Here is a 21778-nt window from a genome sequence, read left to right on the forward strand (position 1 = left end):
TCGATTCGATTATCTTTCTTGTGTCGAGTATCTTCATGTGTGTATTTATTGCGACGGTGGTATTCTTTCAAGAGTATCCTTCTTCTATTTAAACTAAAAATTAAACTCATCATGTTCCTCCTCTTCACTATTGAAAAACCAAATGAAAATAATAATATCACTGTAGACAATTAAACCACCGATTATACTCATAATTGTAGCTCCTATTTCAATCAAGCCGCAATGAAAAAAAGTTAATGGTAATGCAATCCCACTAACAATTAAGAATCCTGTTAAATATTTTCCAAATTCTTGTAATGGAGATTGGGTCGAATCGTTTCCATTTCCATAGTCATTGAATGTTAAGAAATTGTAATCCCTTGCCAGTTCTATTGAATTGGTTATTAAATTTGGAAGTGGAGCTAGAAGGAAAATTAATATAACCCATAATGTGTGATAATTGTTATACAAGGCACATGATAATAATATTAATAAAAATCCGGAAGCTAAAAATGCTGATAAAAATATGATCTTATTTAATGGATTCATTCCTGTGGTTAATACTATGTATTAGATATGTAATTTGATAATTAAACCAGAAAAGTGGCAAGCTATAAAAAAAAAAATCAAAACAAAAAAAAAAAAAAACAAGGTGATCGAAAATAAGAAATAAATTTGTGGATGAATGGACAGTGATTGACTGAAGTAAATTATATACTGGTAGTAAAGATGGAGATGTTTAGTTTGATCTGTATTATTCGGTTGTGTATGATTACTTCAAACAGTCTGTAATTTATCTATTGGAGAACAAAGATTTTTTTTTTTTATTTTTCTGTTCGGCTCTGGTTTGACCCATTTTTCAATAAAGCTTTATCTTCGCCATTGCTTGGTGGGTGTACCAAAACAGAGCAAGCTATGGATTGATTACGCTATTTTTTGTATATTTTTACTTATATTTACAAATACTGATAACACAAGATATTGGTTTTACTATTAACATGGCTACTCTCAAACAACACGTGGCTACTCAATTTTAACATTCTTTACATCTTCTTCTTCCTTGGTCCATTTCAAAGAATCAATTGGTCTCAGTTTAGTTATTTTCGTGACAATACAGTTACCTTCGCCGTCACATTCAGTTTTAACTTGAGTATATTTTACTTCGTTGGTGTCCAAGTCAGTGTAGGTATTTGACTTGACCAGGGTACTAACAATATTCTTACTGAAATCTTCTCCTTTACTATCTGATAACTGTTGCAATTGCTCTTTTCTTTGAGCCAAAGTCTTCTTTCTTTGTTCCAATTGTTCTTGATACTGTTGGTTTTTCCATTTCAAGTAGTTGTCGTAAGAATCAAAAAATTTTCCTTTGTCCTTCAAATCGTAAGTTCCTGTAACATTCGAGTTAGTATTCTCCTTCATTGCATTATAAAAATCCTCTTTGGTCAAAATATCACCACTCAAGTACTTGTTCTTAAAGTTTAACAACTCTACTGGAACTTCACTGTTTGGAAAAAGACATCTCCAATAACCTTGGTCATCCCAAACAGATTTCCCGTCCTTATTCAAGCATTCGTTATAATAACGAATTGATGGGCCCTTATAAGAATAGTAACCAAACGGAGTTGAGCCATTCTTGAAGCTACCTGTAAGGTTTCCAAATTGTTGCAATGGGAAAGCATTCCATAATTCACCAAAAATTGGGTGTGTGCTTACCTCAGCGTCATAATTACTTCTCTCTTGATAAAAAGATGGATAATTCCAAAAGGCGATCTCTTCGTCATCTTCTTTAATATGACCTTTATTTCTAAGTAATAATGAACGAGTCAAGTCTTTTGCTTTCTCATTTAAATCATCCCCGATATGTTTCGAAATTTCATAAATAGAAGATGATAATGAGCCTAAGTTAGTTAAAATCTTATCGAGACTTTCAGTATAATTGTCTTTATCAATTTTATCTGGCTTGGATAATTCTTCGTCTTTCTTATTGGACATTTCTAGGTGATATAGTTTATAAGTGGAAAAAAAAAAACCTGAAAAGGATAACTGAATCGATGGCAAATCCCGCGTTAAATATTACTTGCTGTTTATACACTCGGAAAGGAAATGATCAAAGAAAATTTGAGCGCTACCTCCTTTAGAGTTAACGCTAAAACTAAGAAAAACTGTTCTATAATATTCGGTCAGTTTCTATGAGTTTCAATATAAAAAAAAATATATACACGTGTTTCTATTTACAATGAATCCAATGCTTTGTTTAATCTTCTCCTAAATTCTTGTTCTCCCATCAAATCGATAAAATGTGGAATTGACAACCCTGATTTACCACCACTCAAAGCAAACCTTAAACTCATAAAGATATTCTTTTTTGGAACACCATTTTTACTCAAATTGGTCAATGTCTCTTCATATCCATTGGCTAATGCATATTCTATAATGTACCTAGTTTTATCATTTGGTACCTTAACCTTGGAATAATCAACCTCTTGAAAAAGATACATATGATCTGATTCAATTTCATTGATAGTAGTAATATTATGACCAATGTACTTCAATAATTTATACAAGTATTCTTTGGACTGGCTGCTGAATTCATGGAAATGTGGATAGTACGCTTCAACAATTTGATCCAACTCCTTTGGGTCTTCTAATTTCTTAGTCAAATGAAGTTTATTGAAATGGTATAATTTCAGATCATTGACTTTAGCATTCCCTTTGGTTAATTGATCGACTGAGAATAAATTGGTTATTTCATCTAAACTCATAAACTCATTAAATTTCTCTCCGTTTTCTCGAACTGGCGCCCATCCAAACAAAGCAACAAAATTGATTAATGCCTCTGGCAAAATGCCTTCATCTTTCAATTTTAAAATGTTCAAGTCACCACTTCTTTTTGATAATTTTTTATCTTTCAAAGAAGTAAGTAATGGAATGTGAATGTATTGTGGTGGTTCCCAGTCGAATGCACGATACATGGCGATATGTTTTGGTGTAGAAGGTAACCACTCCTCTCCTCGAACAACATGGGTGATTTTCATCAAATGATCATCAACAACATTAGCAAAATGATATGTCGGCATACCATCGTTTTTCACAATAACAAAATCGTCGTATCTTCTATCCTTTTCATTATACTGTGGTTGTAAGTTGAGTTGGCCATGCAAAAGATCCCTAAATGGTGGATATTTATCTGGTGATTTAAATCTGATAACATATGGTAGTTCTTCAGACTGATTAGCCCCAAGACATTTCCTGTCATAGGTAACATTTGTAGGTGGTTTCAATTTCTGGGCTGATTCACGCAAGTCTATTAATCTTTCTTTGGAGCAGTAACATTTATAAGCCAATCCTTTATCCAACAACTCATCTGCAAATTTCTTATAGATGTCTTTTCTGTCAGACTGTCGGTACGGACCAAACGCACCTCCTTCTTGTGGACCTTCGTCGACCTTTAATTTGCACCATTTAAGTGTGTCAAAAATATTCTGCTCTGCTCCTTCGACTAACCTTGTTCGATCGGTATCTTCAATTCGTAAGATAAATGTTCCGCCGGTGCTTTTGGCTAATAAGTAATTGTATAAAGCTGTTCTTAACGATCCAAGATGAAGAAAACCAGTTGGTGATGGTGCAAATCTTGTTCTGACTGGTGCCGTGGGTTGATTAGACTCTGATCTAGTTTGTTTCGATAGTTCTGCTAAAGAACTCTTCAATAGAGACAGATTATGTGAATAGTTTCTAACAAAGCGTACTAGTTGTTTCATAAAATATTGGAGAAATGATTGAGTTATTGAAGATTCGTACGTTTTGAAAAATAAGAAAAAAGGAAGAAGAAAAAATCAAAAAAAAAGTCCACCATTACTCCAGAAAACACGAGAGAGAGAAAGAGATAAAAAATCCTTATTGTGTAATTGGTAGCATAAACTTGGCCTAAAATGCAATTTTACAATTTATTAATACAACTCTAGTATACATATAAAAGGAATGGAGGCTATTGATACATGCATATTTTAGACAGCAAAATTCAACAAAAGTTGGTTTTTGTCACGTTTATCCTTGTGGTCATCGGTAATGTAAGGTCCAGTGAAAATACAATGAACTACCATGTCAGGATGATAGTACAATCCAGTTAACAATTTTGGTGTAACCAAGAAATATTGTGATCTGTTGTTCTGACAAGCAGTATGAACTAAATAACGATGTGCCATCTGTTCGTTCTTAGGGTCCATACCTTGATTGATTTCATCAACAATTCTAAATGGAGCATCTGTTAATCCTTGTAATGACATAATGAAAAAAATAGTTGAAACTGCCCTCTCACCACCAGATTGTGACTGGTGGTCTAATACTTTCAATTCTGACTCTTCTCTAAATTTGACAAGAATTTGTAACTTCCAGTCCTTAAATCTGTCCAGTTTAGCTAATTGCACTCGACCATCGCTGGCAACTTTGGTGAACCTCTTCTTAAAAGCAACCGATATCTTCTCAACTAATTCTGACAATTCACTTTCATATTTTTCTTGAAGATCACTAATTTGTTTATCCAACTGCTCTTTTTTAGACTCAAGCTCTGGCAAATATCTTTCTGCATCTTTGATATCCTGTAATTTCTTCTTCAAAGCATCAATGGAACTTTTATCCCCACCAGTTAAAAGCGACAACTCGGCTCTCAACAATTCAATCTTCAGAAGTATAGTGGCTTCCGTGAATGTTCCATTTGTCACGTACTCCTCTGCCAATTCGGCCAAACGAGTTCTCTCTTCATCAGTATAGGCTTGGTTTTGTCTTTCAATTTCAACATAAGCATCACTCTGCTTGATCTCATCGTATTCTCTCTTGTACCGATTATAATCGTCTTTCAATTTCTCTTGCATTCTTCTCAATTCACGTACTAAAGATTCAGCCGCACTCTTCCTATTCTTGAAGTTAATCATGCTGATCATTTTAAGTCTAGCTTGATTATCCTTCTCTGCCATTTCAACCAATGCACTAGAAATAGAAGCAGAAGCATCACCAAAAATATCATACTTCTGTTGAATCTTTTGTTCGTATGCGTGTACTTTCAGTGAGTAATCCTTATTGGCGTCTTCTTCTAATTTCTCTGCTCTTTCTTTCTTGAGTGTAATCAGAGTTTGCAAGTCGTTCACTTGTTGAGAAATTTTAACCAATTCCTGTTGTTCACTTTTGACGGCAAGCATTTGTTGTTTGAGCTCATTTCTTTCACGAGAGTAACGTTCGGCAGCACTTCGATGACTTTCATAGACTTTCTTTCTCTCGTCAATTTGCTCGTTTAGCATTTCAATCTCTCTCTTAATAGAATCCTTCGCTTCCTGTGACATACCTTGTACAGCAAAATAGTTTGATCGAGAAATCTTTTCTGTGACATAGAAAGATTGTTGGGAACCATATCTTGATCTCTGGATATTATACAAGGTATCACCAGCAACAAACTTCATGAACGGTATTTTACCTGATGGTGGTGTATTTGTCAATCTCTTCACTTGCTCATTTGACAATGGCTGGCTACTTACTGGAATAGTATGCAACTTAGAAGTATTGTAAAGCATTGATAATACCTCCTTAGGACCTGTTATAAAATCGGATAGATATCCATCAAAGCCAAATGATCTTAATTCTTGTTGGTTGTATGTTGCGGTTGGATTAATGATAGAATTCACCAATCTTATTGGTGTGTTAGAATTGTTTTCTTCTGAAAATCTACTAAGAAAGTCGAGATCTGCTTGTGAAGTGACTGTAAATGCAAACAAAGAATTGTTGTCAATCACCTTCTCAATGGCAGCAGCATAGTTAACATTTGTCACATTACAAGATACAACAGGAGCTTCAAAGTATCTTCCTTGTGACTTTGAATTTGATCTTAATCTTCTGTGTGCTTCATAAGCTTCATCACGAAGTCTATACTTGGTGCCCTGTCGAGCAGCACCTACTAAAACATCCAATTTGTCCTTACTTTGAAGTGTTCTTTCTGCAGTTCGCTTTTGGTGCTCCAAGTTAGTTATTTCTCTTCCAATTTCATTCTTAAGACTACTCTCTTCTGTAATTTTGTCTTCAAACTCTCTCATTTCGTGTCTCTTGGCACTTGCTTGGTTAGCTAATTCACTTAATTTTTCTTGGTCCACTTCGGGAAAACACAGCTTCTTTTCAATAATCCTTTTAATCTCTTGTTTAACTTCTTCAAGTTCTCTCTTCTTCTGTTCAGCCTTGGTCCTATAGTATTTTGCATTTGCAATCAATTCAGCAATCTCATTTGCACACTGCTTCTGTGTCTTTTTGAACTGATCAATTCTCACATCATAGCCTCGAACAGCTTTTTTGATTTCTTCGTATTCTTCTGATTCTTTAATAATTCTGGATTCTGTTGAGGAAATTTCATCTTCTAATGGTTTAAAATTAGCCTGGAATGACCGAAGTTTATTTTTTGCTTTATCCCTTGCAGCCTTAAGATGAGCTCTTTGTTTCTTCAAGTCATGAAATTTCGCATAGGGAATCAAGAGCGTATGGTTTGAAATCTCTTCGGCCTTTTTCTCGTACTCTTCAAATTTCTTTGCTTCTTCTTCCAATGTGGTCTTTTCTTTTTGTAACTGTGCCAATCTTGTTTTGAGCTCTTCTATCTTATTGATATACGTTTGACAAGTATTATCGTGACCAATCAACTCTTCATGTTTCCTTAATAAATGACCATCACCCAATGTTCTTTCTGTCTCCATTAGCAATTTTTCTGGAGATAAACCGGCAAACTCTGCTACTCTTTCTTGTGGTAAAAAGTGACAAAGATTATCCAACTGAATGTTGAATTCTGATCTTAATTTTCGAACTTTTGTCTCCGTTGATCTTTGGCCATTTATTGTCCAAGCAGATTCTTTGGCGGTAAATTCTCTTTTCACAACAATTGGTGATTTCCCTTCATGGTTCTCCAATGTGATTTCCACAGCTGCACTTTCATGGCCAGTTTTGATCATGGACTTCAAATTCTTACGCTTGATCAATGTTATGTTACCAGCAAGACCGATACAAATCGACGCAACTAATGTACTCTTACCACTACCATTGGGACCAATGATCATGTTTAATGTGGGAGATAAGCAAAACTCAGTATAGGAATAAGTAGTGAAGTTCCAAACTTTAACATTTCTAATAAAACCTGGTCTGAATTTTGCAGGCTCTGATGTCTTTCTTCTCTTGGAAATCGACTCATGTATTTCTGAAGTCATATTGATAAATCGATGGCAGAAATGAATATTCAGTTTTGTTCAAAAAATGATGAATGGGAAAGTAGGAAAAAAAAAAAATTAGGATCAATTTTTCTCTTGTCTATTTCGCGCAACGCGTCTTGAAAATTCTGTTGTGGATTTAAAATCAACCAGAAAGATCAAGAAGGGGGGATAGGGGGCCAATAGACCTGATGATCGTGCTATGAGAATGAATCGTAGGGTATTATAGAATTGATGTTTTCTACCATCTGTGATGATAAATATGAAGCAATTTTGGTAACTTATTCGAAGATGTTTAAGCTTTTTGATGTCCAATATTGTACAAACAAACTACAAGTAGAGATACCAAATTAATCTTTAACTCACCTACTAGTCAGTGTGATGCTTGGTTTTTTCGGTTATTCTCTTAAGTTGTATGTTTCGAGGTTTTCCTGGTTGATCCTTGTAAATATTTCAGGTTTTACAATCGTATTTCCAGGTCGTGTCATGTGTTCAGTTCTCAGATTTTATTTTTTTTTGTTTGCTTGTTGATTTGTTTACGTTTTCGTTTTGCTCACGAAAATTTTTATTTTATGACAGGGTCACCACTATTAGAGATACAACTTTACATTAACAATGGTATGTTGGATTATAGAGAATTAGGATTTGATTTACCAATAGTTTACTAACTTAATATTTGAACTGTAGTCACAAAATACTAAAACTTACAGAGATGCTTTTGCACTTTTCGATAAGAAAGGTACTGGCAAAATTCCAGTTGAACACTTGGGTGATTTATTAAGATCAGTTGGTCAAAATCCAACTTTAGCCGAAATTTCAGACTTACAAAAGACAATCAAAGGTGATGAATTTGATTTTGACACATATCAAGAAATAATTAATAGACCAGGTGGTTTCAAACCATTGGGATTGCCTGAAGATTACATCAAAGGTTTCCAAGTTTTTGATAAAGAAGGTACTGGTTACATTGGAGTGGGTGAATTAAGATACATTTTAACTTCTATCGGTGAAAAATTGTCAGATTCTGAAGTCGATGAATTATTAAAAGGTGTCAACGTTACTGCTGATGGCAATGTTGATTACGTAGAATTCGTCAAAGCTATATTGGATCAATAGATGTGAGAGTACTAGTTTATTCCATGCTGTATAGTTTATATATATATATATATTACAAAATAGAATCAAGGTTAATTTGAATATGATACCTATGTATATTTTTTGTTTGTTTTTCTTAGAGTTTGTAGTCGTTTTGACTGTCAAATCAAAGGGACCATGACTCAAGTGAGTAGACAGAAATGCCACTGCGAAGAAGAACAAAAAAAAATTAAATTGCAACGGTCATTACCACCACTTCCTCCCCCCTCCCATACAAATAGAATAGAAAATGACAGAGTCTATACCCATAACTGCTTCAGAAATAATAAATGAAGGGCCAGACGAAAAGCGCAATGAAAGGTTTCATTTAACCCCTGGCGAAAGAATTCTGGCTTTGGTATCAACAAGTGCAATAGTAGGTGGAATGGCTGGCTTTTATGATGGAGTAAGAACATCTTCCCTTCGGTACTTAACCGAAAATGCTCATAGATTACCGAAAACCGTGGGCGGTTGGTACTTCTATCATAAAAAAAAGAACTATATTATGGTGGTCTCTGGGGTAAAACAAGCATTGAAGACGGGGTTTAAATTTGGTGGAGCAGTTGGTGGATTTTTCGGTATGGAATATTTATTTGATTCTGTAAGAGGAAACACCATTGATTTTATGAACACTACTGCTGCTGCTCTTATAACTTCCACCGTTTATGCTAGATTTAACCAACTAAGTTATATTCAAACTAGGAAGATGATAGTCAAATGTTCAGCATTGGGTTTGTTTCTCGGTTTGGCCCAGGATTACTTAATACATGCTAGAAAAGGAAGAGTCTGGTATTTTGATAAGTACTTACAAGGAAAGCTGTTCGTATAAACGATAATATACACATGTACATATCTATTCTTCTTCATCGCTATCGTCAAGATCGGGTATTGGATATTTCAACAAGGCAGCAATACCAGTTAATTGATTCAATTGAATACCTGATTCGTGTAAACTAGAAAAAACGTAAACTTTTGCACCTAAACTTTTTGCCTGTTCGGTTAAGTCTATGTATTCTCTTCTTTCCTCAATGTCATCACTTCTAAACAAAGCATCTGAAACCATGAGGTACCTTACTGCATCCATATTCAATGCTTTGGTGATCTCTTCTAAACCATACCATGCTCTACCATCATCATCATTCAATGCACGTTGAAAACGCAGTAAAGCCTCTGTTTCTTCCAAAAATTTTGTATCAGCTAGTCTCTTCTTTGTTTGAGGGTCTTCCATGACCTCTTCTAAACCTTGCAAGTAACCTGTTGACGAATGCGCTATCAAAAACTTGTTCTTATTCTTCAATATACTGGAGTAAATTTTGCTTTCTTTCCCTGAATTTTGTAAATTCAAACACTCTTGCATTAATCTATCAAACAATGTTTTGGCTAAGAACCCTGGAGATGCCAAAATAATCACTTTCAATCTATCAAAATCAAAATGCCTTGTCATGGTAGAGATGATCATGTTGAAAAATGAATTCATGGCTTTGTCTAAGTCTCTGGTACCATATTCATTATTCTTTCTTGGGATTGATTTTTCAACCTTGGCTTGCAAAACAGTCATGGAATCAGTAACGTAGCAAATATGTGCTACACCCTCTTGAAAAACAACCGCACCAATATCTGCCTTATTTTCAATAGAACACAAATCACTCAATAACTTCATATCATATTCATCCCAATTGTCTTTGGTGATTGTCAACTCTTTGTTTAATTCCACTTCAGCAGTATGATAACTATTCAAAGGGATGTATTCTTGTTGTACTAAGGATTTCCCGTTGATTCTCATCGTCTGATCGGATGCAATATAGTCAATGTCTTCAACCAGTAATCTTAACTTAACTAAGATCTTCTCCAGCTTGGCTTTACCTTTTGTCAATTGTGATTGGTTTCCTTTTTTGACATTACGATGAGTAAGCAACTGAACTGTATCTCCTTTCTTTATTAAGTTGTATAAATACCATAAATCCTCAGAATCTTCTGGAATCAATGTTACAGCCACATTTTTGTCTTTTAATTTGGCCTTATTCTTAACTTGCATAGTTAACTGTTATTTACAACTTAAATTGCTTTTAAAAAAATATGAATTCAAATAGATTGGGTTTATCTTTTTTGTTTTGTTCTTTTTTTTATTGAAATTTTTTTTTTATGTACACGTCCACTCACACGCGGATCACGTGTAACCAATTACGCTCTTGTAAAAAGTAAAGAAAAAAAAAGTACAGTCGTTGCAGTTTTATTTCGTGCTAGTTTGAGCATAATTTTCAGATCAGTGAGTTAAAATTATTCGCACTATTTGCAAAGAAAAGTTCATATTAAGGCGGTCAATATTTTTGATACTAGTGCGCAAAAAATGTTCATATTACGTGACCTCTATTTGTTCATACTGAAAATGTATGATATATGGTATGAACAAAAAAGGGCAGCTAGTTTGAAAGTATTATTTCCGCTGGTGTGAACATTTTGACTCCATTTACTATGAACAATTAATCTCCCTTACTATAAATTAAATTGTCGCACTAGTATTAATAATTTCTTTGAACTTGGTACGAACTGAAAGTAGAAACACTGTACTTTGTTCCCATCAGGTGGTTTGAACAGCCACTCGCCTACTGTACTATATGTGCATTTGAATAACAATAATTATATAGAGTTTCTATACATCTATTTCACATCGGCCTTAACAATGCTAGTGTTTTTACATAATTCGCCCTTTTCGTTAACCAATTTCTTTGGTTCTTTACCTTCTTCAGTGTAAGTAACTTCAAAGTTTTCATTGGTGGAGAAATGTGGTTGCACAGCTTCCCAAATCTTCTTCTTAGGGTTCAATTGTTTTTCTGGGGTACCATTGAAACCTTCGAAGAAGATCTTGTCACCTGGTTTTGAACCAGCTGGTGGGTTGACAAATTCAACTTTCTCTTCATTGGATGCACAAAGAACCATGGCACATGATTTAACACCTCTCATGGTGACAGGCTTCAAGTTAGCAACAACAACAACATATCTCTTTTGCATTTCTTCAATTGGGATGTACTTCACTAAACCGGAACAAACAATTCTTGGGCCTTCTTCATCGCCCATGTTAATGGTGGACATATATAAGGAATCGGCATTTGGGTGCTTTTCGGCCTTTTCAATAAAACCAACTCTGAAATCAATCATAGATGGGTTTGGTGGGGTTGTAGTAGCAGGTTTGTTCTTTTCAGCATTAGCTTTGGCCTTGGCAGCCTTTTTGGCTTCCTTAGCAGCGGCCTTAGCCTTCTTTTCTTCTTCAGTCAATTCTTTTCTTTGACCTTGGGCTTGACCTTCGGATGGAGCAGCCTTGTCGTTCTTTTTGCCCTTTGCGGCTTTGTCACCTTCGGCACCAGCAGCTGCAGCAGCTGCTGGCTTCTTCTTTTCTTTGATTTCTCTTGGGATATCAATATCGTAATCAATTTTAACAGGTTCTGGAACAGTAACCAAAGTGTTTTGAACCAAATCAACCCATCTAAGAATATGTCTGAATTTGGCAATATCGTCTTTGCTGGTCCATTTGGAGGCCAATGGGAAAACGTTTTCAAAAACAGTTAAATCAGCTGAACTTGGGACATTTCCAGCAATGAAAGTCTTTGATCTTAACGAGTCATTTAATTCGACTAAAGTGTCTTTTTCATCAAGTCTCTTGGACAAAGTTTCGAATTGAGAGCCTAATGCTTTTTGTTCAGCACTCAATTCTGGGAATTTGCTTGAATCTGCGCTTGAAATATCAGCCAATGATACTTTAGAAAAGTTTGCGATAAAGTCGGACATTGTAAATGAGGAAATGATGATTGTTCTATCTTAAGAAGACTATGGAGACTCTAAAATTTCGTAGCTTTGATGAGTGTACTTCTTATTCTGAAAAAGAAAAATTTTCTAACGAAGTAAACTATTGGCAAAAAATACACTACCTCACGTGACAGCTTAAATATATTCACTTAGAAAATGAATCACACTACTCTACACTTATCCAATACTTCACATGTAGATTGATGGGTAATTTTGAGTAATTTAAAGTTGACAAAAGGTAGAGTTGTATATTATTCTCATGGTTATTATCATGATCGTTAGTACTTCAATAAGTTCACTTTATTTTACTGCAAATTTTGAACAAAATTCAAAACTCAAAATTTGATTTTTATTTCTATCTAAAGTTAGAATCACAATTAATTTCAGAATGCCTCCAAAATAAATACCACATCTAGAGTTCTTGTAAATTTATTACAGGTTATACTTTGTAAATTTAAGCGCAAGATATTTGTGGATTCTGACTCAATTAAGCGCCCACCCAAAAGGAGGTTAATGCACGGACGACAGAGTAGAAAAAAAAGGCAATACAAAAGAAAAAGTCTAAAAAAAAAAAAATAATAATTAAAAATGAGAACAAGCTCACATTGATCTAATTCTTACCACGATTGTTGCCTTAAACAATCATTACATAATAATAACGATTATTATTAAATGGGTTTACCCATAATACCAAACAATGAATATTAACCAAGAGGAGCAGGGTAGCATTGTTATATCAAATACGAACAGTAGTAACGATGGCCAAAGAAAAGCAGTATGTTCACTTTACAAAACAAATAAGACAAAATAAAGAAAAACAAACGAACCATGAGACCACCATAGTTGGTAATTGCGTAATTAACAGAACAAGTTTACTAACAATTATATAATTCATACAGAAACGTAAGAAGACTTCTAGAGCATGTAATCACTGCCATAAAACTCATATGACGTGTGATCCTGGACGTCCATGCAAAAGATGTATTCAAAAGGGTCTACAAGCAACATGCGAAGATGCACCGAGAAAGAGAAAGAAGTATCTTGAGGATGTTCCAAATTCATCTTTACTTACAAGCCGTAGCATGAATAGTGTAAACCTGTCGTACGTATCAATAGGACAGCCCACTGAAGCACCAGCACTTCATCAAGACCCAACTATTTCACAACTACACTCGCAACCCCACTTGCACTCACAACAACCACCAGCACCACCACAACAACCACAGACACGACCACCGTTGCCAATATCAACAGGTTCTCACATTGGAATGCAATCCACTGCAAGAGAAGATTCATCTGCCACACCTGCTATGACCGGGACTGATTATTCCCTGAACCATAAGACATACCAAGCAACTATGTTCCAGCATAGTTCTACAGCACCGAACTTGATGCATTCCGTTTCAGAGTACTTTCCTGAACTTTATAATCAGCAGTTTCAACCCCCTGAGCATCCAAACCAAAAACGAAGGACCAATTTCCTATCATCAGCAGCCGATTTAGAATACGCCACTTTATCCAGTATTCTTCATGAAACTTTTGGGCATCACTCAACTTCAAACGAGGGTACGCCGAATTCACATAATTTTTCACCGGCGTTATCACCACAGAATATGGCCACTAATGGGGTACCACCATCACTGCAAGCGCAGGAACACCTGAATCTATCGACAGCGGACCCAACAACAAGTCTAAATTCTACAAACCATTTACAGCTACCAGGAAAGGTTGATTCTTTTCCTCATAATGGTAATAATAATAATAATAACAACATACTGACAAATCATACTACGCCATCTCCGTTGAATCCTACGCGTACTAGTATATATGAAGATTCTAGGTATCCGAAATGTGACGAAACGATTAATCAATATTTCTTGGGAGAAACTGAGTCAGGTCAGGTTGCTGTATTTCCAGATGTACTTACCGCAATCATTGCCATGAAGAACCATGATCCTGCTGTATACATAGAGCGTAACGCTAAACTGGAATTGTCATTCACCATAGGAATACTGCATGAGGATAATGCCAATGGCAACAGTAGAGAGGACACATTTTTTAAAGAACCAGAGGAGATTTACGCCAAAGTGAACAAACCATTCTCATATACTCCAGGATATCACTCATTGATTGCATATTTGCGAAAAAGATTTGACAAACCAATGTTGGTAAAAATGGCTGAGAGTATGGCCACATATCGTCCATCCTTCATTGCTTGTACAAATTCATTGAAAGAGCATGACTTAATATTCATGGAACAATGTTTTCAGAGAACTTTGTTGACTTATGACAACATTATTAAGCTAAGTGGAACGCCGACAATTGTATGGAGAAGAACAGGGGAAATAGCTTATGTTGGTAGTGAGTTCTGTATACTAACAGGATGGACTAAAGAAGAATTGGTTGGTAATGGGAAAAGAAAATTCATTGTGGAATTGTTGGATGATAAATCAGTATTGGAGTATTTCCAGGTTTTTTCTAGAATCGCCTTTGGTGATTTTCTAGGTGCCACAATGACAGAATGTACATTATTAACACCTAATCCCGATGTAAAGATACGAAGTGGTTGTATGTGGACGTTAAAGAGAGATGTGTTTGGTATTCCAATGATGATTGTGGGAAATTTCTTACCAATTCTATCCAATACATGATAATATACTGCAAAATACTTTTAAGCATACTCCAAAAGAATAATGAAAATAACAACAAATAACAAACAAAAACTATATAGATGAAATGCTTACTACACACTGAAAATATAGATTGTAATATTAGTTTAATTTTTTTTTTTCAAAATGAATTCATACCCATGTTGTATTAGTATTTCTATTTCTCCGCAAAAATAAATAAAAAGTGGAAGAACAATAAAAACAAGCGCCAACATAAAGTTAGCAAACAAAAAAAAAGATGAGAAAGTCGACTGATAAGCAAAGGGGGAAAATCAGCTATAATAATAATAATAATAACAACAACAACAACAAAAAAAAAAAATCACGGATACAAATATTTCAATTTGATAACTCTCATTATCCAATTGCTAGATCAACAATAATCAATAATGCCTAACATTTCAATTCCTTCAGGATTGACTCCGAACTTAATTTTTGCCGTGTCAATTATATGCTTGGGATCTTTGCAATTTGGATATCATATGGCTGAGTTGAATTCACCTGAATTAGTTTTATCATGTAAACGATCACAACCAGGGCCAGTTCCTTATGAACAATCATTTTTTGGATACAATGGGTTTAAACAATGTATCCCGATGTCACCAGATCAGATTGGGTTGGCCACATCTATTTTTTCAATTGGGGGACTATTCGGATCATTTTATATTGGGCATTTGGCAGACAAGTATGGTCGAAGAAAATCAAGTTTGTTGCATTGTTTTCTTTACATTATTGGATCGACTATCAATGGGTTAAGCAACAACTATGGTACATTGTTATTGGGCAGATTTATTTCTGGATTAGGAGCAGGATCAGCATTGGTTATTACATCAATTTATATTAACGAAGTTTCACCGGTTGAGACGAAAGGGTTATTGGGTTCAATGAATCAATTTAGTATCAATATAGGGATATTGCTCACACAGTTGTTATCTTTAAAATGGTCTAATAATAATGATTGGAGATGGTTGTTGTTTATGGCATCATTTATTGCAGTGATTAATTTAATTGTTGTCTTGATACATTTACATGAATCACCTGTTTGGTTGGCCAACCAAGGTAATAGCACTCAGGCTTTCACTGTTTTGCACAGGTTGAGAGGTGGCAGCTACTCAGTTGCTACAGATGAGGTCAATAGTTGGAAATCTAATGGCAGCTTTGCGAATGGTACACCAGAAAGCGAAACTTTACTTGAAGAAGGCAATAGTGACTGATTATCTACAGGTGCTGGAGTTTCGCCTGCCGGTTCAACAAATTCTAAACAAAGAGTCACTGTAAAAGATTATGTGACCCAGCCTGAATATAGAAATTCTCTTATCGCTGCTACTGGTATCTTGGTATTGCAACAATTTTGATGGCATCAACTCAATCATTTTTCTATGGTGTTTCGTGTGGTTTCAATTTTCCCTAACCATTCCATTATTATTAATTGTTTGATATCATTGGTAAATGTGTGGTCACATTTGTTTCTGCTACTATAGTTGACAAACTAGGCAGAAAGCCCTTATTATTGTTATCCGTTTCATTCTTGGGATTTGCAACCATTTTGATGGGTCTTGGTATTATTTGGACAAACTCGGTATTGTCAATTATAGGTACATTCACGTACATTACATTTTTTGCTATTGGGTTAGGACCTATCCCATTCTTACTTGTAGGCGAGGTTACTCAGCCGATTGCAAAAGCACTGGCTCAAAGTTGGGGTACCAGTATGAACTGGATAGCCACATTTTTTGTTGGTTATTCATTCCCGGTATTAAAAGAATGGTTAGGTGGCTCTGTTTATTTTATATTCACAGTCATGTGTTTAATCAGTGTCTGGTTCATCAAAAATAAAATACCTGAAACGAGGGGTAAACATTCGTATAATGAAGTATGGGAGCTGAATTGATAGAATCATTTCTCCATTTTAAATTTGTTTATGGCAACAGCGTTAGGGCTGTAACCCTAAAAGTTTATGCGCCTGGTTTTTAGGTGGAGTTTTTCTTTATTATATAGCTAACAAAGTACTGCATAATAAGAATATTTATTTTTCTTTTGCGCTAATAGTGGGAGATGTGCGTGTGTTTGAGTTTGGAGGGTGTGCGAAAGCGTCCAAAAAAACTTGTATGTGTTAGTGTGAGAGAGCGAGAATTGTAGAGTGTGTGGTGGTGCACTCAGCTCAGGCTCTGACCGCACCAAAGGTTTTGCATTCCTAACAAAACATAATTACAAAGAGAAAAAAAAATTTCTCTTACTTTTTCTGGATTTTCTGACTGTATTCAACTAGTTATTAACCAACAATGCCTACTAGATTAACTAAAACCAGAAAACACAGAGGTAACGTTTCTGGTATGTACAACATGATTTAACAGAATAGATAAAGAAAAATAGACAAAGAATGAAGTGATGGGATGTACATTTGTCAGAATATTGTACTTTGAAGTGGAAAAAAAAATTTAAAATCTCATACTGAAAAATTTTTCAACAATCAGATGGGACTAGATCTTGAAGGACAATTGAAACAAGAGGAATACCGAGAAATGGATCAGGGCACAATATATTCGACGTAATGAGTGAAATGTATTTTTGATGAATATTTTCCATCAAGTCATTTTTATAATAGTCTATAAGTTCTTCAAATAGTTTATAAGGTCAATTTTACTAACTATGATTTTTTTAATTTAGCCGGTAAGGGTAGAATTGGTAAACACAGAAAGCACCCGGGTGGTAGAGGTAAAGCTGGTGGTCAACATCATCACAGAACCAACTTGGATAAATACCATCCAGGTTACTTCGGTAAAGTTGGTATGAGATACTTCCACAAACAACAAAACCACTTCTGGAGACCAGAAATCAACTTGGACAAATTGTGGACTTTGGTTGATGCCGACAAGAAAGAAGAATACTTGACCAAATCTTCTGCTTCTGCTGCCCCAGTCATTGACACCTTGGCTCACGGTTACGGTAAAGTTTTGGGTAAAGGTAGATTACCAGAAGTTCCAGTCATTGTCAAAGCCAGATTTGTTTCTAAATTAGCTGAAGAAAAAATCAGAGCTGTTGGTGGTGTTGTTGAATTGGTTGCTTAATTTGGGGGAGTTTTCTTTCTTTCATAATGAAACATAAAGAATATATCATTTTACTGTATATTTAATATATAAAATAAAGACAAATCAAAAGTACACAGAAGTCAAGTTGTAGTCTGCCGATGATTTTAATTGATTAATTTAGAGTTCAAAGTAGTGTGCTATTGTTTCACTCTAATTTGATTATTTTATTTACACGGTTCTTATCGTAGGTCGTGTATTTATTACCAGTTTTGTAATGTTTACATTTGGTATAGATTTGACTCGATGAGAAGCTTCCAAATCAACAAAAAAATCGATTTACAATTGAAAAAGATAGCAAATCATTTAACACGTAATTTTCCCTCTTTTTTTTTTTCTTCTTTCTTTCTTTCTTTCTTTCTTCTTCTTCTTCTTCTTTTATTTGTTTCTCTGTTTATTAGACTAGTGGTGCTTTATTTTGTATTTGCTTTCATTGTACCAGTCAATCATAGTTTCGTAAACATTTCATGATTAGTACAACAAGAAATCTTCTTTCCATCAAACGACTTCTAAACATACACAGATTACAACCACGTACAGTAGCATTCATTCATACAGGACAAATAATGAACTCAATTAAAGATTTAAGTGAAAACAAGTGGCAACCACAAGATGCTTTACCACCTCATATTAAGGAATTGCTTACCACCGGATCAGCACCTTCGAATTACATGTTAGCTTTTTTACAGATCATCAGATCATTAAAGTTTCAAAAAAGAACTGGTTGGTTAGATCATGAAATCCCAGAAGAAGCAACTGAGAGTATTGCTGATCATATGTACAGAATGGGAGTGATATCTATGTTAGTTCCAAAAGGAGTCGATTCAGACAAATGTGTTAAAATAGCCATTGTACATGATATCGCCGAAGCATTGGTTGGTGACATAACACCATATGCTGGAATAACCAAGCAAGAAAAACATCGTCGTGAATTGGCCACCATTAATTACCTAAGTGAAGTTATTAAACCTTACAATGAAGTATTTTCAAAAGAATTGTTAGACTTGTGGTTAGATTATGAAGAAATAAGAAACATTGAAGCAAGATATGTTAAAGATATCGACAAGTTTGAAATGATTCAAACTGCATGGGAATATGAACAACAATTTGGATTGAAACACAACTTAGACCAATTTTATACCTCAAGAAGTGCTATTAAAACCAAAGAAATTGGTGACTTGTGTGATGCATTGTTGGAGAAGAGAAATAAATTGGTCGAAGATTCAAAGGCTAAATAAGTCATATAATACCCAATTTTGGCATTAGAAAATATAGTAATAGATAATGGAATATATATTAAAAATAATATAAATTGGAAATTAAAGTGCGTTTACTTTTCTAGTCTTTTTAGTAATTTCGCATCAAGAAAATTCACGGAAGTGAAACAGATTTCGTCTCCTAATACTTCTAACATTTGATTTTTTTTTTTTCTCTCTCTTTCATTATACCTCCATTCTAAGTTTCTTTACTTTAGCTAGACACCTGCTACCCTACAACACCAAACGAATGTCTTCTACAGAAACAATCGAGAAAACTGAAACAGCGAACAAACCAGAGTTTGGAGTTTCGGGACGTAAAATAGTGTACGACAAGGATGGCAAACCGTATGTGTTGAAACTATCTATTAGTAAGCCTAAATAGACTCATGATTTGTTACTAACGGTAAGCAATAGGTGTCGAACCTGTAACACGTTACTCGACTTTCAATTTGCAACTACCGGTGCAGTTAAAAAACAACAATCAGCCCCACCTGTTTTAGAAGAACCATTACGTCCCAAACGTAATTTGAAGTATCCTCAGGATGAACCACCAGATGTTGCACAACTTGGTAAATCATCTTGGACATTGTTACATTCAATAGCCGCTACATATCCAGAGAAGCCAACCACCAAAGAACAAGCTGATATGAAACTGTTTCTCAGTCTCTTTGCTGGATTTTATCCATGTTGGTTCTGTGGCGAAGATTTCCAAAGATACATTACCAAACATGAACCAGAAACAAAAACACAAGACGATTTGGGGAAATGGTTATGTGAAGCTCATAATGATGTAAACAAGAAATTAAACAAACCACAATTCAATTGTGATTTGTGGAAGAAGAGATGGAAAGATGGGTGGGACTCTGAGGAATAATCCACATGACTTTGTACACGTGCAACAGCAATCATTTTACTTCTGTATATAGAATTTCCATTGGTTCATGGAACAAGAAAAAAAAAAACACAACCTAATACCATAGAGTACATAGAAATTTTGAAATTCAAATCTAGTTTGCCATTTTAAAATACAATCAAAATGTTTAGTAGACAATTAGCAAGAACTATTCAACGTAATAAACAGATCAGACAGTTTTCCTTGACTAATTGGTTCAAGTCATGGAAGGATGCTGCACAATCTCAAAGATTAATTTATCCACCTCCAAGCAGTGAATTCACTACCCAGAATAGAATTATCGACACTTACGTTTCAAGCAAACAAGAAATTTACCCTTATCTTGCAGTGAAACCAACCTTACTTTTAAATTTTACTTATGCCAATCAAGAGAATAACAAGTTCACCAAGACCTTGTTTGATGTTTTGAGTGACAAGAGTAAATACCCAAATAGCCAACCTGTTTACTTAGTTAATATTCTCGCTGATACTGAAGGAGGCAGGGAATTGATGTTGGATTATGTTGTGAATTCAATTCCAAGTATTGTGGTATTGCAACACCAATTGCCAACTGGTAGGTATGTTCCCGACATTCGAAATTTTACCGAACAAGATATAATAGAATGGTTAAAGACAGTATAGGTTGCAGGTACTAGTGAAAGATTATCCTATCAATGACGATGCTTTCTTTGGAAATGCCGATTGGAGAATCTGATTACACTATTGTTAAGTTTTATATTAAAATTTCTATTGTTGTCGTTAGATCTTTGATCATATACACCAGTCAGAATCAAAACCGAAGGGCAAGCAGAAATAATTTACGTGTTTCCTTTTCGATAGTATCGTCCTCTCTCACTATTGTAAGAATAAAAGATCTGATCAAGAATGTACAGCCTGTCCTCAGGGGAAAAGATTTTTCTTTTTATTCTTATTCTTGTTTACATTCAATCAAAAACCGTTTTACAAGAGATTGAGAATGTTCGAAACCGATACAATACTTGCACTGCTGCAAATCAATTTCGATCTACTGTAATTAAAAGACATACAAAATCAATAAATATTTTTATAGAAAAAGTATTCTTGGAGACGTGTTTTTTTGTTCTTGTTGCAAAGTATGCGTCCCCGATGTGACAGTATTTTCAAATAATACATTTGAAATGTCAGCCTTATTCGTAATGATTAGTAATATGACGCCGAACATCACGTGACCACTCAAGATTATAGTCTCTTATTACCACCGGAAAATAGATAATTCCGGTTTTATAATGTGAGTATGACAAATTTTTTTTGATTTTTTTTTTTTTTTGATTTTTAAGCATTTCCATGCGGAACGGTGATTGTTGTGTAACCACAGTTGTTTTATCCAAGATGTTGTAAAACATAAAATTCTTTTTCGGCAATCGATCTTCATTTAAAAGTGGAAAATTAACAAAAAACCAATAACTAGAAGGATCTCTTCCATTCTTTATTGAGACCAGATTGAAAAAAACAGTAAATTCTCATGAACTGTTGGCTTTTTCATATTGAAAGTGCTAATCCTTGTTCATCTTTGGAGCCATAATATAGTGCGAGATCGAAATAGGATTAGAATTGCAAATTCCACACTCTACATTCCTGAAATTCTATTGTCTAACACATTTTTTTCATTACTTCATTAGATCGCTAACGCCTTGTGAATCTAACACATCCACTTGATCAATTAAAAGTTCATTTTCATCTGAATCATATCGAT

General features: G+C 34.7%; 12 protein-coding genes across 12 annotated transcripts; 6 read left to right on the forward strand and 6 right to left on the reverse strand. All coding sequences in view use genetic code 12, as the record gives it.

Annotated features, from left to right (window-relative positions):
• Positions 1–93: 93 nt before the first annotated feature.
• CTRG_00787 (uncharacterized protein) lies at positions 94–528 on the reverse strand (the record flags this gene model as incomplete). Its single annotated transcript, XM_002545960.1, has 1 exon — positions 94–528. One exon carries the CDS (start codon positions 526–528, stop codon positions 94–96), a length of 435 nt encoding a protein of 144 aa, XP_002546006.1.
• A 474-nt stretch (positions 529–1002) lies between these two features.
• CTRG_00788 (uncharacterized protein) lies at positions 1003–1971 on the reverse strand (the record flags this gene model as incomplete). Its single annotated transcript, XM_002545961.1, has 1 exon — positions 1003–1971. One exon carries the CDS (start codon positions 1969–1971, stop codon positions 1003–1005), a length of 969 nt encoding a protein of 322 aa, XP_002546007.1.
• Positions 1972–2210: 239 nt separating this feature from the next.
• CTRG_00789 (glutamate--tRNA ligase) lies at positions 2211–3737 on the reverse strand (the record flags this gene model as incomplete). The annotated part of the gene is made up of 1 exon (XM_002545962.1): positions 2211–3737. The coding sequence occupies one exon, from the start codon at positions 3735–3737 to the stop codon at positions 2211–2213; it is 1527 nt and encodes a 508-aa protein (XP_002546008.1).
• A 246-nt stretch (positions 3738–3983) lies between these two features.
• On the reverse strand, positions 3984–7205 carry SMC5 (DNA repair ATPase; the record flags this gene model as incomplete). The annotated part of the gene is made up of 1 exon (XM_002545963.1): positions 3984–7205. The coding sequence occupies one exon, from the start codon at positions 7203–7205 to the stop codon at positions 3984–3986; it is 3222 nt and encodes a 1073-aa protein (XP_002546009.1).
• Positions 7206–8589: 1384 nt separating this feature from the next.
• CTRG_00791 (uncharacterized protein) lies at positions 8590–9168 on the forward strand (the record flags this gene model as incomplete). Its single annotated transcript, XM_002545964.1, has 1 exon — positions 8590–9168. One exon carries the CDS (start codon positions 8590–8592, stop codon positions 9166–9168), a length of 579 nt encoding a protein of 192 aa, XP_002546010.1.
• Positions 9169–9192: 24 nt separating this feature from the next.
• On the reverse strand, positions 9193–10374 carry CTRG_00792 (ribosome dissociation factor; the record flags this gene model as incomplete). The annotated part of the gene is made up of 1 exon (XM_002545965.1): positions 9193–10374. The coding sequence occupies one exon, from the start codon at positions 10372–10374 to the stop codon at positions 9193–9195; it is 1182 nt and encodes a 393-aa protein (XP_002546011.1).
• A 623-nt stretch (positions 10375–10997) lies between these two features.
• On the reverse strand, positions 10998–12122 carry ARC1 (Arc1p; the record flags this gene model as incomplete). Its single annotated transcript, XM_002545966.1, has 1 exon — positions 10998–12122. One exon carries the CDS (start codon positions 12120–12122, stop codon positions 10998–11000), a length of 1125 nt encoding a protein of 374 aa, XP_002546012.1.
• Positions 12123–13087: 965 nt separating this feature from the next.
• On the forward strand, positions 13088–14791 carry ZCF11 (Zcf11p; the record flags this gene model as incomplete). The annotated part of the gene is made up of 1 exon (XM_002545967.1): positions 13088–14791. The coding sequence occupies one exon, from the start codon at positions 13088–13090 to the stop codon at positions 14789–14791; it is 1704 nt and encodes a 567-aa protein (XP_002546013.1).
• Positions 14792–15198: 407 nt separating this feature from the next.
• HGT18 (Hgt18p) lies at positions 15199–16023 on the forward strand (the record flags this gene model as incomplete). Its single annotated transcript, XM_002545968.1, has 1 exon — positions 15199–16023. The coding sequence occupies one exon, from the start codon at positions 15199–15201 to the stop codon at positions 16021–16023; it is 825 nt and encodes a 274-aa protein (XP_002546014.1).
• A 1068-nt stretch (positions 16024–17091) lies between these two features.
• On the forward strand, positions 17092–17877 carry RPL28 (60S ribosomal protein uL15; the record flags this gene model as incomplete). Its single annotated transcript, XM_002545969.1, has 2 exons — positions 17092–17140; positions 17477–17877. 2 exons carry the CDS (start codon positions 17092–17094, stop codon positions 17875–17877), a joined length of 450 nt encoding a protein of 149 aa, XP_002546015.1.
• Positions 17878–18362: 485 nt separating this feature from the next.
• On the forward strand, positions 18363–19133 carry CTRG_00797 (5'-deoxynucleotidase; the record flags this gene model as incomplete). The annotated part of the gene is made up of 1 exon (XM_002545970.1): positions 18363–19133. One exon carries the CDS (start codon positions 18363–18365, stop codon positions 19131–19133), a length of 771 nt encoding a protein of 256 aa, XP_002546016.1.
• A 1057-nt stretch (positions 19134–20190) lies between these two features.
• On the forward strand, positions 20191–20688 carry CTRG_00798 (uncharacterized protein; the record flags this gene model as incomplete). Its single annotated transcript, XM_002545971.1, has 1 exon — positions 20191–20688. The coding sequence occupies one exon, from the start codon at positions 20191–20193 to the stop codon at positions 20686–20688; it is 498 nt and encodes a 165-aa protein (XP_002546017.1).
• Between the last annotated feature and the right edge of the window lie 1090 nt (positions 20689–21778).

This window comes from Candida tropicalis (assembly GCF_000006335.3).
Source record: "Candida tropicalis MYA-3404 genomic scaffold supercont3.1, whole genome shotgun sequence".
In the NCBI taxonomy this organism is placed as follows: domain Eukaryota; kingdom Fungi; phylum Ascomycota; class Pichiomycetes; order Serinales; family Debaryomycetaceae; genus Candida; species Candida tropicalis.